The sequence below is a fragment of the Capra hircus genome, chromosome 3 (assembly GCF_001704415.2).
Source record: "Capra hircus breed San Clemente chromosome 3, ASM170441v1, whole genome shotgun sequence".
Taxonomy (NCBI): Eukaryota; Metazoa; Chordata; class Mammalia; order Artiodactyla; family Bovidae; genus Capra; species Capra hircus.
This window is the reverse complement of record NC_030810.1, coordinates 69,216,392-69,234,453: the sequence shown is the minus strand read 5'-3', so window position 1 is coordinate 69,234,453 and position 18,062 is coordinate 69,216,392. Positions and strand designations below refer to the sequence as shown.

Below are 18,062 nucleotides of genomic sequence, written 5' to 3'. Positions count from 1 at the left end.
CAGAATAACCAAATACGAATGTGGAAAACTCTTCTTTATAGAAGAATTCCAGTTAATAAAAGCAGAAAGACTAAAAGAACTAGAAAATCACTATTTTCTAAATGAACCTAGGCAGTGATGATCAAGGTCTGCTAGAATTATTTGGTGAAATGTTGTTAGGCAATTAGGATAGCCCGACAATTTGTAAGCCCACTGATTAGTATTAGCATTACTAAAACTGGGACAACTAGACATTTTGTGCTTTTTTGACATAATGCATTAGGAAATATACAGTACTACCTATAAAATAATTCTTGTCAAATTAAACCAGCAAGCCTCTAGAGCAGTAGCACCTATGAAGTAGGAAAGACAAGGGTTGGTAGAACTAGTTAAATAATACCATGATGAAGGAGTCAGTCAAATCCAGAATATGAACCATTCCTCAGGACATATGAACAACAAATTTCTTCATTACAAAAAAAAAGTGGTGGTAAGAAGACAAGAACTGTTAAATGATTTTAAAAGCCTTAACAACCAAATACAATGTTTAGTTCTTATTTGATTCCTGATTCAAATAAAGTGTATAAAGACAGTTGAGACAGTTAAGAGAATTTGGAGGACATTAAATTACTAAGAATGCAGAGTTCCAGAGAATAGCAAGAAGAGACAAGAAAGCCTTCTTCAGTGATCAATGCAAAGAAATAGAGGAAAAGAACAGAATGGGAAAGACTAGAGATCTCTTCAAGAAAATTAGAGATACCAAGGGAACATTTCATGCAAAGATGGGCTCGATAAAGGACAGAAATGGTATGGACCAAACAGAAGCAGAAGATATTAAGAAGAAGTAGCAAGAATACACAGAAGAACTGTACAAAAATGATATTCACATCCCAGATAATCACAATGGTGTGATCACTAATCTGGAGCCGGACACCCTGGAATGTGAAGTCAAGTGGGCCTTGGAAAGCATCACTATGAATAAAGCTAGTGGAGGTGATGGAATTCCAGTTGAGCTATTTCAAATCCTGAAAGATGATGCTGTGAAAGTGCTGCACTCAATATGCCAGCACATTTGGAAAACTCAGCAGTGGCCACAGGACTGGAAAAGGTCAGTTTTCATTCCAGTCCCAAAGAAAGGCAATGCCAAAGAATGCTCAAACTACCGCACAATTGCACTCGTCTCACATGCTAGTAAAGTAATGCTCAAAATTCTCCAAGCCAGGCTTCAGCAATATGTGAACTGTGAACTTCCTGATGTTCGGGCTGGTTTTAGAAAAGGCAGAGGAACCAGAGATCAAATTGCCAACATCCGCTGGATCATGTAAAAAGCAAGAGAGTTCCAGAAAAACATCTATTTCTGCTTTATTGACTATGCCAAAGCCTTTGACTGTGTGGATCACAATAAACTGTGGAAAATTCAAGAGATGGGAATACCAGACCACCTGACCTGCCTCTAAAGAAACCTATATGCAGGTCAGGAAGCAGCAGTTAGAACTGGACATGGAACAACAGACTGGTTCCGAATAGGAAAAGGAATACGTCAAGGCTGTATATTGTCACCCTGCTTATTTAACTTATATACAGAGTACATCATGAGAAACGCTGGACTGGAAGAAACACAAGCTGGAATCAAGATTGCCAGGAGAAATACCAATAACCTCAGATATGCAGATGACACCACCCTTATGGCAGAAAGTGAAGAGGAACTAAAGAGCCTCTTGATGAAAGTGAAAGTGGAGAGTGAAAAAGTTGGCTTAAAGCTCAACATTCAGAAAACGAAGATCATGGCATCTGGTCCCATCACTTCATGGGAAATAGATGGGGAAACAGTGGAAACAGTGCCAGACTTTATTTTTTTGGGCTCCAAAATCACTGCAGATGGTGATTGCAGCCATGAAATTAAAAGATGCTTACTCCTTGGAAGAAAAGTTATGACCAACCTAGATATACCTATATATACTAATATTCAAAAGCAGAGACATTACTTTGCCGACTCAGGTCCATCTAGTCAAGGCTATGGTTTTTCCTGTGGTTATGTATGGATGTGAGAGTTGGACTGTGAAGAAGGCTGAGCACCGAAGAATTGATGCTTTTGAACTGTGGTGTTGGAGAAGACTCTTGAGAGTTCCTTGGATTGCAAGGAGATCCAACCAGTCCATTCTGAAGGAGATCAGCCCTGGGATTTCTTTGGAAGGAATGATGCTAAAGCTTAAACCCCAGTATTTTGTCCACCTCATGCGAAGCGTTGACTCATTGGAAAAGACTGATGCTGGGAGGGATTGGGGGCAGGAGGAGAAGGGGACAACAGAGGATGAGATGGCTGGATGGCATCACTGACTCGATGGACGTGAGTCTGAGTGAACTCCGGGAGTTGGTGATGGACAGGGAGGCCTGGCGTGCTGTGATTCATGGGGTCGCAAAGAGTCGGACATGACTGAGCGACTGAACTGAACTGAACTGAAATGATATTAAGAAGTTGTTCATTTTCTTAGGTTTGAAAATGGCATAGAGTTATGTTTTCTTTTAAAGTCCTTATCGTCAGAGGTATATGCAGAATCATTTCCAGTTAAAACATACTATGTCTTTTTTAACCTCCCTAAATACTTAACACCATGTTGGACAAATAAGCACCCAATTAACTGAAGAAACAGACACTACACCTGACTCTTGGTGTCACTGGACATGGTGCACCAACACCTGCAGGTTTGACTTTGTCTTGGGGTTTCATTACCCCCAAGGGCTTCCGCTTCCACTACTGTCACCCTCTCTCATCTGGCATTCATATCATTTATCTCTGCATGGAATGTTCTCTAGAAAGAGATGTGCCTTTAGGGGCACAGGCTCTCACAAAAATTTGAATTAACAGCCAGGCATTCAACCATATAAACAGACTGTAAAAATAAATGTGTATGCCTATAAATGAAACCTTAGAAACATTTATCAAGTTTTAGCATTTGTCTGTTTTTCTTCTTAAAGATGGATTTTAATTTAAAAGGTTTTTCATTAATAATAATGCATTATTACATTATATTACATTAATACAATACATTTGTTTGACATTTCTTTTTTTTGCATCGGAGGAGAGGCCTAAGAGTGCATAACATATAACAGATATACAATAAATGATTATTTAAAATCAGAACAACATAAGGAGGACCGGTTTTGTTGGGTTTTTGGTTTGTTTTCAGTGCTTTAGTCTATCTTTGTTTTATTCTTAACTTCCTAATTTGTTATCCTCTTGAGCACCAGTCTTTTCTTACTTTAATTGAAGTATAATTAACATATCATATTATGTTAGTTTCAAGTGTACAACATAATGATTCAATATTTGTATATACTTCAAAATAATAAACAATAAGATCATAGACAATAAGTCTGGTTAATATCCATCACCATATTTGACTTACTTTGAAATCATTTATGGAGAACATAAACTCTGGGAACCATGGTATCTGGAAGAAGTAATAATAGCTGGATTTGAACAGCTGGGCCGGGTGTCGTAAAATATATTCTGAAATTAAAATGCCATGTTAGACCTTATCCAAGTGATATGAATTACTACTGAAGTAACTTCTTTTTAAGACAATTTCACCTTTGAGATGATCCCATGAAAGTATTCACAAATAAGGCTTCTGTATATTTCTCTTGGGAACAATTTCTATGTTCTTACATTTTATTTTGGATATTTTGGGTATTTTAAATATTTATAGCACTTTGAATAAAAAGAAAGTTCCACTTCATGAAGTATGGACTCAAAAGGAATAAGAAAACTCAAACTACACTGCCTCTTCTCCAAAGTTATTATCAGTGACTTAATACCTTCCCTAAGGATACATGGGGGAAATAATTGTCTATTGTTTAAAAGATTTTCCTGGCAGGCTGATTTAACTATCTTATTCATTTGGCCTCAACAGAAACCAAAGCATTTCCTTTAAATTCATTCATGTATCTAGAAAATGCCTTCATTTAATGAATTTTTGAATATCTACTATGTGTGAGGGGATTTAGTGTGAACAAGAGAAAAGAGGTTCCCATTTACCAGGAACTTACATAATAAATAAGTAATGAATATTTAAAAGATCATTTTAGTTAGCAAAAATGCCATAAAGAAAATTAAACATGGTAATCTGATTGAAAGCAATGGTTCGGTGGTGTGGAAGAGGAACTATTATTTAGTAAAGGTGGTGAAATACGCTTCTCTGGGGATGTAGGAAGAGTGTGAAGGAACAGAAAGTAGGTCCTGTGCTTGGCACATTAAAGAAGCAGAAAGAAGGCCAGGGTGGCTGGTGTGTAGTGAATGAGGAGAGGAGATGGTATGAGAGGAGTCAGAAAGAAAAGCAGAAGCCCAGTTAGGTAAGGCCAGAATGATAATGATTTTAAGTGCTTTGGGAAGACACTGAAGTTTTAAAACTAGGGAATAATGTGATCATACATATTAAATGTTGGAGAAGGAAATGGCAGTCCACTCCAGTGTTCTTGCCTGGAGAATTCCATGGACAGAAGAACCTGGTAGGATACAGTCCATGGAGTCACAAAGAGTTGGACACGACTGAGCGACTAACACACACACACACACACACATTAAATGTGCATCCTTGTGTATTGCGTACTAAATTTTCCTCACTATAGAGGTGATTTTTTCCCCTCATTTCTAATATTGTAACTGTACTCAAAATGGTTGGAGTTTTAAAAATTATATTTCTCAGATAAGTAGAGCACTGTTATGCTCATACTTTTTGTAAAGTCGTCATTGAGTAAGATTTACTTAGCCCTGCATTAAGAGATATCAATACCATTAAGGGGAAAATGTATTCATATTACTTGAAGACCTCATATTGACCCGACCAGGGTTGAACCTATTATTAATAGTTCCAGAAATATTCAAGTATTTTCTTACTGAAATGATCAATTACAGTATGGACAATAGCAGTACGTGGGTTGCTTCAATCCTGTCTGACTCTGCGACCCAATAGACTGTAGCCTGCCAGGCTCCTCTGTCCATGGGATTCTCCAAGAATACTGGAGTTGGCTGCCATCCCTCCTTCAGAGGATCTTCCCGACCCAAGGATCGAACCCACATCTCTCATGTTTGCTGCATTAGCAGGTGGTTCTTTACCATTAGTGCCACCTGGGAGGCTCCCGTATAGCAGTACCACCAAAATAACATTTACTCTAGGGTCCTGATCTACTAAACAAGCATGTAGCACAACTTCTATTGCCTAACGCAACTGAGAGAAATATGATGAACCTCAGATTGATATTACCAAGAGAGGAAAATTGGATATGTATCTAAAATTTAACTTTTATACATATTCATACAATATTTATGTAGTCATGTTCAATTTCTCCTTCACCTTCTCCAATTTTGAAGAAGAAATAAAAATATGTTGGTCTGAGTTTTTTTCCTTGGGGGGACTACTGTGGATTGTGACAGTACTGAACCTCAGAAAATTTGACAAGCATGGTTCAAGAGGACGAAATCATAACATGTCAAAGCCAAATAAAAATGTGCCTAGCCATTTCCACAGGTGCTTGTTGTTTTGTTTTTGTTTGCTTGTTTGTTTTAAATCATTCTTTTAAGTGTTCTGTTTATAGCAGAGGTTCTGAAACATATCCCATGTGGACCCGTGGGGATCCTCAAGACCCTTTCAAAAGATCCAGGTGGTCAAACTATTTCAAGACAATACTATTAGTTTTTCTCATTTTTTTGACATTTGCACATATGGTGCAAAGGCAACAGTAGATAAAGCCATTGATGCCTGAGCACACATCAAAGCTGTGGCACTAAACAATACCACACTGTTTATAATCCATCGTATTCCTCACACCACACACTTGCTGTAAATAATAAATACATAAAATGAAGTGGCAGTTTCACTTATGAATGTGTTTGATGAAATAGACAAAATTATTAATTTTCTTGAATTTCTACCTTTTGTATGTGTCTTGTGATGCAGTTAGAAAATATATATAAGGCAGTTCTGTTGAATACCAAAATCAACGATTATCTAGAGGAAAAGCAATTCTTCAGCTGTTAAGTTGAATTAGCTGCCTTTTTAATAAAATATCTCTTTTACTTGAGAGAATGACTAACAAACTATCATCAGTCAGACTTGGGTATTGAGCAGATAGTCTCCTGAAAATGAACAAAGCAAGCCTGTCACTTGGGGGAAAACAATCAGTGTTTGTTGTCAATTACCAAGTTCAAGCTTTCAAATGAAAATTAGAATTTTGGAAACTTGTGTCTGCTACTGTGAGCTTGACAGCTTTTCTATAAAGACTTTTTTGATGAAACTGGGGTGATATTAATGAAAGTGATTCTTTGATATCATATAATGAAATGTGTCAATTTATGGAAGACCTGAATAGCTCAATGAACCAATATCTTTCAATGCATGATGACTGCAAAATCATGCATAGGTTAAAAAAATCCATTCAAAGGGCTAGAGAGACCAATGGATTTTAATGTGACAGAATATGAAAAGTTCATTAATATGACATCAGATTGCACATTGTTACTAACCTTTCAGAAATCACCAATTTTTGAGTTTGGTGTAGTATTAAAGGAGAATATCCACACTTATTTGAAAAGGTTATTAAAATACTCCTCCCTTTTCCAATTACAAATCTGTGTGAGGCCAGATTTCTTCATATACTTCAATTCAAACATTTGCAACAGATTGAATGTAGAAGCAGATCTGAGAATCCAGCTGTCTTCTATTAAGCCAAAAATTAAAGAGGTTTGCAAAAATGTAAAATAATGACACTCTTCTCTCTAAAATTTTGTTTTGGAAGATGTAGTTAGTTTTCAATAAAATGTTATACATGTTAATATGTACTGGATTAATTATTTTTTAATGAATGAATACATAAACATTTAGAAATTTCTCATTTTTAATTTCCAATACAGTCAATGCATATGGGTATAACTCGTATAAATAAATGCTCAGTGGGGTCTTCAATAATTTTTAAAAGTATAAAGGAGACCAAAAATTTGAGAACTGCTGCTTTAAAGAATGCTGCCATTCTTGATATTCAAAGTAGTCAAGCAAGAGGAAAATTTATTTCTAGGCTGTCAAGATTCTTTACTGTCAAAGTAATGTTACTGCATTTTTCCTTTAACTCTCCCCAAGTTAGCAGTAAAATGTCTTCTAAAAAAATAAGATTATGCAAGCAAATATAAAGCTATACTTCCTTTGACTCTTCAGGAACATTTAAAGCCAAGATAACTGATATTATTGTGTGCTAATATCATAGTTTAGTCACTTAATTTAAAAAATATTACATTAATTGACTTTTACTGTTTTTAATCCAAAGTGTCAGTGACAACAGTGAGTTGTCATACTATCAAAGATGTCTTAATGGAAATTTAAACTCACCTGTAAATACATTTGGATGAGGGAAGTTAATAACAATAAGCTTCATCACCATTTCTGGATAACAGATGGCAATCAGCCAAGCAATCATGCCTCCCCAGTCATGGCCAATAAGAACACATTTGCTATACCCTGTAGTTGAGAAATGAATGTTGACATCACTGAAAATAAACAGGTGCGTGCATCATTACCGCATATGTACTAGATATGTTTCTAAAACTAACCTTTCTACTCTCCTACCATAATTATGTACTTTCTGCAGATATTGAGTTTGGTGTTTCCAAAACCTGTATGTCTGAATCTACTAGTGTAGTTTTTTTTTTTTTTTCCAAAAATTTAGATGCCCAGGTCCATTATAGACCTAAAGATTCAGAACTTCTCTTGGGAATTTATACTTAAAGAAAAAATCTGAAATAGTTCAGCTCTGGTTACATAAACCTGAGTTTGAAAAACCATGGTAAAGACTACACATACCTAGGTCATAAGCAAGATTACATATTGACTTGACCAGAAAATTGCATGATGACAAAATTAGGCCAAGTCTGACTGAATTACCACAAAATATGATATATGGCTGTTGGAAATCAGTGTCTCTGATTTTATTGTAATCACACTAAATTACAATGCTGCATTGACACCCCCTAACTGCATCCATTTTTTCTCCTCTAAAAATATTGACCTGATCTATGCTCTCATTAGACTCTTGTAGAAATGGGTCTTTGATTTCATGGGTTTCTCACTATACTGGCTCTATAAACACTGGGTTTTAGTCAAAAGGGATGTAGTGGATTAGATTATTGCTAAAAAATATTTACTCCCTCTTCCCCTCTTCCCAATGCATAGAGGTAGTATACTTTACCACCAACCCCCACCCCCCGCCCCCGCCCCCGCCCCACCTTTTTCGGCCTGAGGCATTCAGGATCTTAGTTTCCCCAGCAGGGATAGAACCCATGCTTCCCACAGTGGAAGCATGGAGTCTTAACCACTGGACCACCAGGGAAGTTTTTTTACTATCCATTTCATATTAGACTTGGCAGTGTGATTTGCTTTGGTTTCTTGGTGGCTGTATAACTTGATCTGGGGGCTCAGTCATGTGACTTGCTTTGACCAATGAGCAGTGACCAGAAACTTGAAATGTGTTTTGCTATGGGGCTCATCCTCTTGCCACTTCAACCACAGTGAGAAGAAGAGCTTCCCCCAGGTAGCTTCTCTCCTTTAGCTGGGGCTGCAACCCAATTCACTCTGAGAAGTCAGTCCTAGCTGGACCTGTGGCCTGAGGCTAAGACCCAGAAGAGTTCAGCCTAAGGTTGACCTGCAGATCCAGCACAGGAATGAATGCCTTTGACTGTACGTCACTGAGATTGGGGTGGTTTGTTACACAATATTATTGTGGCACTAACTGGTCAATAAAAGATAATGCAAGTGTTTCTGCATCTAACAATATGTTTAAATGAATATTTAAGTGTGGGTTCTGAAGAAATAAACTTTCTGAGAACAAGAATCAAATTTCTAATAATTAGTTCTGAAAATAATAAATAGTATACATTAAGTCAATTTTTAAAACCAAATTTTGAGAGTCACTTTGGATGGTAACTGAATAGTTATTCTGGATGTATTATTTTAAATTCCTTCTATAGATATACACCAAATGACAGGATCCAGATAACAGCTCAGGTAAATGGAAGCACCCTCCCGAGAAATGAGGTTATCAATTCACAATTTGTTGAATGTCAGTCCATTAAAAATAATTAATACTATTTGTTTAAAACCTACCTAATGAGTCTAAAATATCCTTTATATCTGTAATTAGACAGTCCAATTTATAATTCTCTCGATGAACAGGAGCATCTGTTTCTCCATAGCCTCTCAAATCCAGTGCTACAACTCTATATTCACTTTTAAATTCCCTTAGTTGGTGACGCCAAGAATACCTGCAGAAAATAAGATATGTTAAAAATACCACAGTAACGAATATAAAGAATACCATTACAGATTGTCTAAGTGGAAAACTGTAAGTAGCTTCTCATTTTTGAGAAAGGTTATGTAGCCATGTGTGGGCAGGAAAGAAAAAACCTGTTTGAAAAGAAAGCACTCACATTATTGAAATTGACTTTTTTTTTTTACCAGCTCCAGTGGGAATGTAACAAAGGGCAAGGATTTACTGAAACTACAAAATACCAGATACTAAAACCTTAAGAAATGTACCTAAGAAGTCAATTTTCTAAGCTTTGCTTAAATAATGCTTACCACTATCACTTAGTCTGTGCCTATAAGTGCTTCTGTATATTGTACCATTTGATTCTTTCAAAAAACTTGCAAGATGAAAGTGTATTTTCCTAGAAGGGGCATTTTACTCAGCTTGCTATATGTCAAATAGGACTCAATGTTTTCATTCATAAAAACAGTTACTCATGGATGAAAAAGTCTGATGATTTTTTAAAAGATGATAATTGGAAGAATCCAATAAAACAACTGCTGCTGCTGCTGCTAAGTCGCTTCTACTGCTACTGCTGCTGCTAAGTCGCTTCAGTCGTGTCCGATTCTGTGCGACCCCATAAACAACAGCCCACCAGGCTCCCCCGTCCCTGGGATTCTCCAGGCAAGAGTACTGGAGTGGGGTGCCACTGCCTTCTCCAATAAAACAACTACTTAAGATAAATCTCTGAGACATCCCTGGAGAGCCAGTGGTAAATGAGACAGGGTCCTTGGGGCTGGTGCACTGGGATGACCCAGAGGGATGGGATGGGGAGGGATGTGGGAGGGGGGTTCAGGATGGGGAACACATGTACACCCATGGTGGATTCATGTCAGTGTATGAAAAAACCACTACAATATTGTAAAGTAATTAGCCTCCAATTAAAATAAATAAATTTATATTAAAAAAAAAGAATCTGCCTGTCAGTGCTGGAGACACAGGTTCAATCCTTGGTCTGGGGAGATTCCACATGCTGAGGGGCAACTAAGCCCGTGTTCCACAATAAGAGAAGCCACCACAATGAGAGGCCCCGACACCACAACCAGGGTGCAGCCCCCATTCACAACAACTAAAGAAAGCCTACGCGTAGCAATGAAGACACAGCACAGCCAAAAATAAATATATGAATTTTAAAGAAAAGAAAAAAGATAAACCTCTGCTTGCTAAAACAAAATTCTTCGAAGGAGAAGAGCCCGAATTAAAAAGACATGCAAGTGAGTGGTTAAAAACATTTAACAAGGGAGGTGGGAGGGGGGTTCATGTTTGGGAACACATGTAAGAATTAAAGATTTTAAAATTAAAAAAATAAAAAACTAAAAAACAAACAAACATTTAACAACCAAAATGGCCCAGGCACTGATCAATTAGAATGGCCACAGTGATAGCCAGGTCCTGGAAGCTTGCTAGACCAGGTGTTCCCCGTATGCTTGATAATAAAACTGCAGAATTAATTGAAACACAGAGCTCCAAGAGAGTTCCTTCTTCTAAGAAGCAAAAACATTACGGATAACAGAAAAAGAGACTTGGATTTTTCAAAGTGACTCCCTGTGTTATAGAACTCAGAATATGCATTGAAAGCATCTACGTGCACATCTGTTCATGGGAACACAGTATAAAATTATCTGACAAATGGTAGATCATTGTCTGGAAAGATTTTTGGAGCATAATAGGAAGGAGAACAGAGTGATCTGAGATTATAAACCAATAATGAAGGGAGACTGCAATGTACAATAACACAAAACAATGAAAAGGAAGAAACAAATCGACCACTTTACATCAACAGCTAGATTATCAGGAAAGGTGTCAGACACACATTAGGATTCATGAATGGATAGATAGAGTCTTTGGTCTGTTACTAGGATATCTATGATTTGTGAAAATCTGCAAAAGCATTGCCAATGAACATGGATTTGAAAACTTTAACAAAAGTGTCTTTCTTAACAATCTTGATAATCTCTCCGGGTTGTAATAAACAACAGAAGCAGTTTGATTCCTTAAAAGATACTCATCTGTCAACACATGTGATTTTATTTTTCCATGTTGTTGTTGTTCAGTTGCCCAGTCTTGCCTGATGCTTTGTGACCCCATGGACTGCGGCACACCAGGCTTCCCTGTCCCTCACCATCTCCAGGAGTTTGTATTCCCAGTCTCCTGCATTGCAAGTCGATTCTTTACTCTCTGAGCTGCCAGGGAAGCCCTAAAGGGGAGCTGTGGCTGCACGGGCCAGGAATAGAACCTGGGCCCCCCACGTGGCTGGCGAGAATTCTACCACTGAACCACTCCCGCCTATTTTCTCATAGCCTTACTTAATATTTTGAATTGATTTTTTTTAATGTCTTTGTAACTGAAGCCTAATTCTTTCTTCTTTATAATCCTTCATACCCAATCAATAAAGTTCGGTAAATTTAACCTCTTAAATGTTAATATTTACTTGGGTGTTCTTTGGAAGCTGAAACTCCAGTACTTTGGCCACCTGATGCAAAGAGTTGACTCACAGGAAAAGACTCTGATGCTGGGAGGGATTGGGGGCAGGAGGAGAAGGGGACGACAGAGGATGAGATGGCTGGATGGCATCACCGACTCGATGGACGTGAGTTTGAGTGAACTCCGGGAGATGGTGATGGACATGGAGGCCTGGCGTGCTGCGATTCATGGGGTCGCAAAGAGTCGCACACGACTGAGGACTGAACTGAACTGAACTGAACTGAATCACTTTTCCTATCCATCCCTGATATCCTTACCTTCATCCAGGCATCCATTTATGCAGCAGCCATCGATTGGTCTAATTGTGTCTGTTTCGTTCCCCTTGGCTCTATCTTCTATAAAACCAGAGTGACGTAATAAAAACACAAACACTTTCTTGACTCTCAGTTACTCACAACATGAAGCCCAAGCACTTTATTTTGGCAGATAAAACCTCTAAGATTTGACCTTCCTAATCTTCCAGCTTAACTACCTTATACCCTCTGTCATTTGCTATATAATAAAAAAAGGGCTAACATCTGTATCTGTCTTATTACAGGCCAGGCACACAATTCTAAAGTGCTTCACATATAGTGATGCTGATCTTCAAAATAGTAGTATAAGGTAAGTACTATTATTATCCCCATTTTACAGATGAAGAAACCAAGGTTTGTGGACGTGCTGAAAGTCACAGAGTTAGCAAATAGCAGAGCCAGGATCCAAACCCAGGTGGTCTGGCCTGAGAATCCATGCTATGCTGCCCCTGCAGCACTTATCTGCTTGCAGTGAATAAACATGGGTCTCGTTTTTATGACTTTGTTTACATAATTTCCTTTTTCTGAAACATCATGGCTCCTCAGCATTTCCCTACTCCCCACAACCCCTGTCTTTTCACCCCTCACTGAACTTCTCTTGCTGGGCATCTTCTCTTCTTGGAGACTTCCCAGGTTCCCTCCTTCACAGGTGGGTTGGGTGGCCCCTTCCATATTCTTCGATTTGTCTGCACACTTTTCAGTGCACTGGGCATGTGCTTTATACTAATCTGTGAGTGCCTGGCATTTCCACTTGACTGTGAGCTCCTTGAATTGCCTGGCAGATGTGAAGGTGCTCAATAAAGATTTGTTGACTGAGTGAAACAATGGAAAAAGGAAAGCACTGAATTATGATAGTGCTAGAAATACCAGTTGTTTAGTAAAACTCTGTCCCAGTTCAAACCTTGAGACAACTCTGAACTAAAGTTCCCAGATTCCTCTTGGAGAATTTATATTCAATTTCTACTAAAATATGCATTGTTTTAATATCCTAAGTACCTGTGTCTTTGTTTAGAATTCATTTAAGTAGAGATGTCAAGGTAGAAATTTGACTCAAAATAATGTGTACAATCTTATAGCATTTTACATTTAATGTAAACATAATACCTGCATGTTATTATGCTATTAATAATTTACATTGCCTTCCAAATAAATTCAACTATTTCTATTATCAATGAGTGGAGCCAAACAATATCTTAAACATTTCTAGGAATATTTAAAGGCTGCAACTGCTATCTTAATAAATTACAAAATAATTTTTAAATGTAATCTTCCTAGAGTTCATAAATAAAGCATATTTGATTTACACAACTCTAAACTGAAAAAGAAATCACCCCAGTGATAGACTGATGAGCTTGTCATTCACATGAATTAAACAAAATAACTCCCTTGATACAAAAATGAAACATAAAATCAGTAACTCTTGAAAATATCATAAATGAACAAAACTAGCTATTTTCATCCACACTGTTCCCCTCCTCCCCCACCCAGTTGCTTTGTTGTTTAGTTGCTCAGTCGTGTCTGAGTCTTTGCTAACCCATGGACTATAGCCCACCAGGCTCCTCTGTCCATGGAATTTCCCAAGCAAGAATACTGGAGTGGGTTGCCATTTCTCTCTCCAGGGGGCCTTCCCCACCCAGAGATTGAACCTGAGTCTCCTGCATTGCAGGCAGATTCTTTACCACTGAGTCACCTGGGAAGCTCAAGCAGAGGACACTTCAGAAAAAGCAACTTCTTTCTTAGCTATTCTTAACACAAGGAGGGCTCCTAGTTTACCAGGCTAGCCTCTTTGAGATGCAGAATATACTCTTCCCTTTTACAATGGAGAAAAAGCCACAGTCATCAGGCTCCGTGCTCAGCTGTATGCATGAAGAGCCCTTACTTGCCTCAGCACTTGAGTAATGACGAGTGTGTCCCATACAGCTGGTGTTATTGCCAGAAACTGCTTGCATCAGCTCAAAATATTTTTAAAAGAAATGCAAATTGAGGTGGAGATAGAGGGGGAGAAAATCATCTGTGACAGCCTTATTTGGCACTAATTTAGATCTGTATATTGTTTGATGTTTCCTCTATATTTTAAGAAGACCCAGAATTTTATTGTTTCTGTGTAACATCTAATAGTATATATTAAATTTCACCAAATCTCAACTGCTGTTCTTAGTTAATGATGATAAATGCAAATAATACCTTATATTTGTATAATGATTTTCTGTTTAAAAAGCATTTTTACATACATTGCCAGTTTATGATTATTTTGTTTTCACTGTATCAAATAATCTGACCTGCTTGATCTATAATATTATAAACTGATGTGCATTTAGGCAAAACTTGATTAATAAAGGGATATTTCATGGGCAATATAAATTGAAATTGGTTCAAAATGCCAAAGCTTTTTGGCTCTAAAAGAAAATAAAAGGAGGGCCTTCCAGGTGGCTCAGGGGTAAAGAATCTGCCTGCCCATGTAGGAATCCCCAGAGATGTGGATTTGATCTCCGGGTTAGGAGGATCACCTGGAGGAGGAAATGACAACAAACTCCAGTATTCTTGACTGGAGAACTCCATGGACAGAGGAGCCTGGTGGGCTACAGTCCACAGGGTTGCAAAGAGTTGAACACGACAGAGAGATTGAGCATGCAAGCATAAAAGGGGAAAAGTGCAAGAGAAAGGGCTTTTGGGGACAGAAAAAGGAAAGTCTAAGAGAGAGAGATTGAAGTGGTTTAATCAAAACACCATTATCCTAAATTCTGATTTGAACTGACTTTTTCCTGAATGGAGCTCATGAATGGAATTGACTAGATTGCATAACGAGTAACAGTGGTAATTTGGAAGGAAAGACAAAATGTCAACATAGAGATCTCACTTTAGGGTATGACTTACACAAACAGAAGTCTCAGCAACTAAGCGGCTGAGCCAATTCACTGCCCACATCACTTTATGCAGATTTGATTAATACTTTAGACTAACATTTTATCTGTAAGCCAGTCATGTCGTAGGGTCTTCCCAGGTGGTGCCAGTGGTAAAGAACCTGCCTGCAATGCAGGAGATGTAAGAGACAAAGGTTCTATCTCTGGGTCGGGAAGATCCCCTGGAGGAAGGCAGGGCAACCCACTCCCGTATTCCTGCCTAGAGAATCCCATGGACAGAGGAGCCTGGTGGGCGACCATCCATGAGGTTGCAAAGAGTCAGACACGAGTGAAGCGACTTAGCATGCTTGCATGTCATAGACTTTTTGCTCTAGAAAAATGATGGGCTAGATGGGGTTTTGCCCTCCTCCATTCTCTTCTTCAATGCCTAACACTTCCTGGTGCACTAGCAATCTCAAAGTATTTATAATAAAGGGCTTTTACTCTAAAAGTATTAACTAAATATTTTTTCAGAGCTAGATGCATTTTAAATTAGGAATTCAGATCACACAAAATCTTTAAAATTCTAAAGGAAGTGAGGAATATGTAATGTGGAATTCTAGGTGTTAAGAGCAAAAGAAAAGGAGAAATTTGGGGACAGGGCATTGTCCTAGAACTTCAAAAACATACCACACATTCTACATTTAAGTCAGTTTAGAGAATATAATTTTTTGGTCCATTTTTCCATTCCAAGATCATAACCCTAAGCTAGCAAAAAATCTGATTTTCTTTTTACCACCTTAATATCTACCATCTTTTAAAAGCTATTCATTTTTTTAAAGTTTCATCATGTGTTGTTTCATCTGTACTTATTTGGTTCTGTGGGGTTCAAAGGGGAACCGAGTATTTTCCCGTAGGTAACTAGCAACTGTGTATTTTTGGCTGTAGGTTTTTTCTCCAGATGAAATATTCTGATCCTTAATTTGTCCTGAATTCATCTGAGCCTGTTACTATGTACATAGGAAAGAGTCCTTTTTCAGTTTCCATGAGCCCTCTTCTCCTCCTGCCTTCCCCTCACCCAAGCCTTACCAAAGGCTGCCAGGTAACAGGCATTCTAATTCTTTGGTTTCTTTCGAACCTCCTTTACCACCCAGTGTTGCATTTTGTCCACAGTTCAGCTCAGTCACTCAGTCATGTCGGACTCTTTGCATCCCCATGGACTGCAGTATGCCAGGCTTCCCTGTCCATCACTATTTCCTGGAACTTGCTCAAACTCATGTCCATCAGTAGGTACTATAAAAACTGGTTTATGATTGCCAAGGGGGAAAAATAGGGAGAAGGGATAGTCAGGGAGTTTGGGATTGATATGTACACACTGCTATACTAATTTAGTCTTTAACAATATTGTGATAGTTGCAGGTGAAAAATGAAGGGACTCAGTCATACATATATGTGTATTCATTCTTCCCTAAGTTCCCCTCCTATCCAGGCTGCCACACAACATTGAGCCACACTGCTATATTTAAAATAGATAACTAACCAAGTCCTACTGTACAGTGCAGGGAACTCTGCTCAATGTTATGTGGCAGCCTGGATGGGAGAGGAGTTTGGGGGAGAATGGATGTATGTGTATGTATAGTTGAGTCCCTTTGCTGTCCACCTGAAGCTATCACAACATTGTTAACTGGCTATATTACAATATAAAATAAAAAGTTAAAAAGTGTTTTGCAATTGACTGTTTCAAAAATTTGAAACACTAAATGATACTTGTTTTAATTCTCAAAAATAAATAAATTTAGGATAACAATATGCATGTTTCTTTAAAACAGAAGGAATATCATTCTTGTGATGGAGGAACACTTAGGAGTAATAACTCTAGGCCAGCACTTGATCATAGCATGGGGTCTATTAAAAATCACTACAAGAAAATGACACTATGGTAAGCCAAATCTTTAGTGCAAAAGAAAAAGTTATTGTTAAGTTTACCAGAATTCTGGAAATCCATGAAGCAGCAGCATAAGTGGTTTGCCTCTTTCTCCAGCAGCAACATAATGAAATCTTAACCCCGAATCCTGCAGTAGGAAATAGAGTGCATGAGACTCCAGTGACGCTTTGTGTTGACTATAAAAGTACAATTTCCATCCCATTAAAAAATTTCACTTGCATTATTTTTAATATCAAGAGATAAGTATTATTAGTTTTCAGAAAGAAAAAATAACCACTGTTTATCAGCGGGGTAAATTAACAGATTCGCTTTTGTTGACATTACCTTCTATTACCAACGTCAATTTATCTATATTATGAGCTTCTGAAACAGTCATAATTTTCTTAGTGATGTGTCACACTTCATCTCACTCAAATTCTGCAGAGCAAGTAAATAATTCTGATCTGCATTTATATTCCTGCCATTATTTACCTCCTAGTCATATACTTTTCTCAGCTTGCCCGTCAAGAGCTGTGCCATCAGTTATATAATTCACACCTCCTTTCCTTATTTTTAGTTATCTCCCTCCCACATTATTTTCAGTTGAGAGTTGCATGCACAGTTCCCCTGGCTGCCTGCTCCTCATGTCATGTCAGTGTATGTCTAACAGCCAAATGCTCTGAGTGCTCAAACCTTTGCTCTGCATATGTGAGACAAGATTGCCCAAGGGAAACAAAAATCACAGAAATGAGACAGAAATATAGCAAATACAAAGCAAATAGAAGAAAGGAAAGTGGGGCAAGAAAGAAACACAAAAACTCAGAAGGAAGTAAGGTAAAAAAACAAGAACCAAAACCCAGAGACTGACCGGGTTTTACATCAGATAACCCAAGTAATTGGGTTTCCAGACATGAAAAAAATCTTAAAGCTCATCTTGTTCAACCCTATCATTTTTGCAGTGTTAGAAACTGAGGTCCAAAGATGTTACTACAGGTCATTAAGATGGTTGGGAGCAGGACTGTGGCTAGAACCTCCATCTTGTCCTACTGCCCAGGACAACGCTCTTTCTATTCCTTGGTTCTAGGTCTCTGGGGAAACTCTTTAAGTGGCCAAAGTCAGAAGAGAGTCATTGTGATGAATTCTGAATGATTCTTAAACTGATTTTCCCCCTCAGGTAGGATGAACATAACA

The 18,062-nt window shown here is 38.0% G+C and overlaps 1 protein-coding gene across 1 annotated transcript in view; it reads right to left on the bottom strand.

The window, feature by feature from the left end:
* EPHX4 (epoxide hydrolase 4) overlaps window positions 1-18,062 on the bottom strand; it is a 36,003-nt gene that overhangs the window by 16,208 nt on the left and 1,733 nt on the right. The window contains exons 2-5 of the mRNA XM_005678109.3: window positions 16,934-17,019; window positions 9,129-9,286; window positions 7,359-7,487; window positions 3,387-3,490 (exon numbers count right to left, since the gene is read on the bottom strand). Coding sequence (XP_005678166.3) covers window positions 3,387-3,490; window positions 7,359-7,487; window positions 9,129-9,286; window positions 16,934-17,019 — 477 coding nt within the window. The remainder of the gene's footprint in view (window positions 1-3,386; window positions 3,491-7,358; window positions 7,488-9,128; window positions 9,287-16,933; window positions 17,020-18,062) is intronic.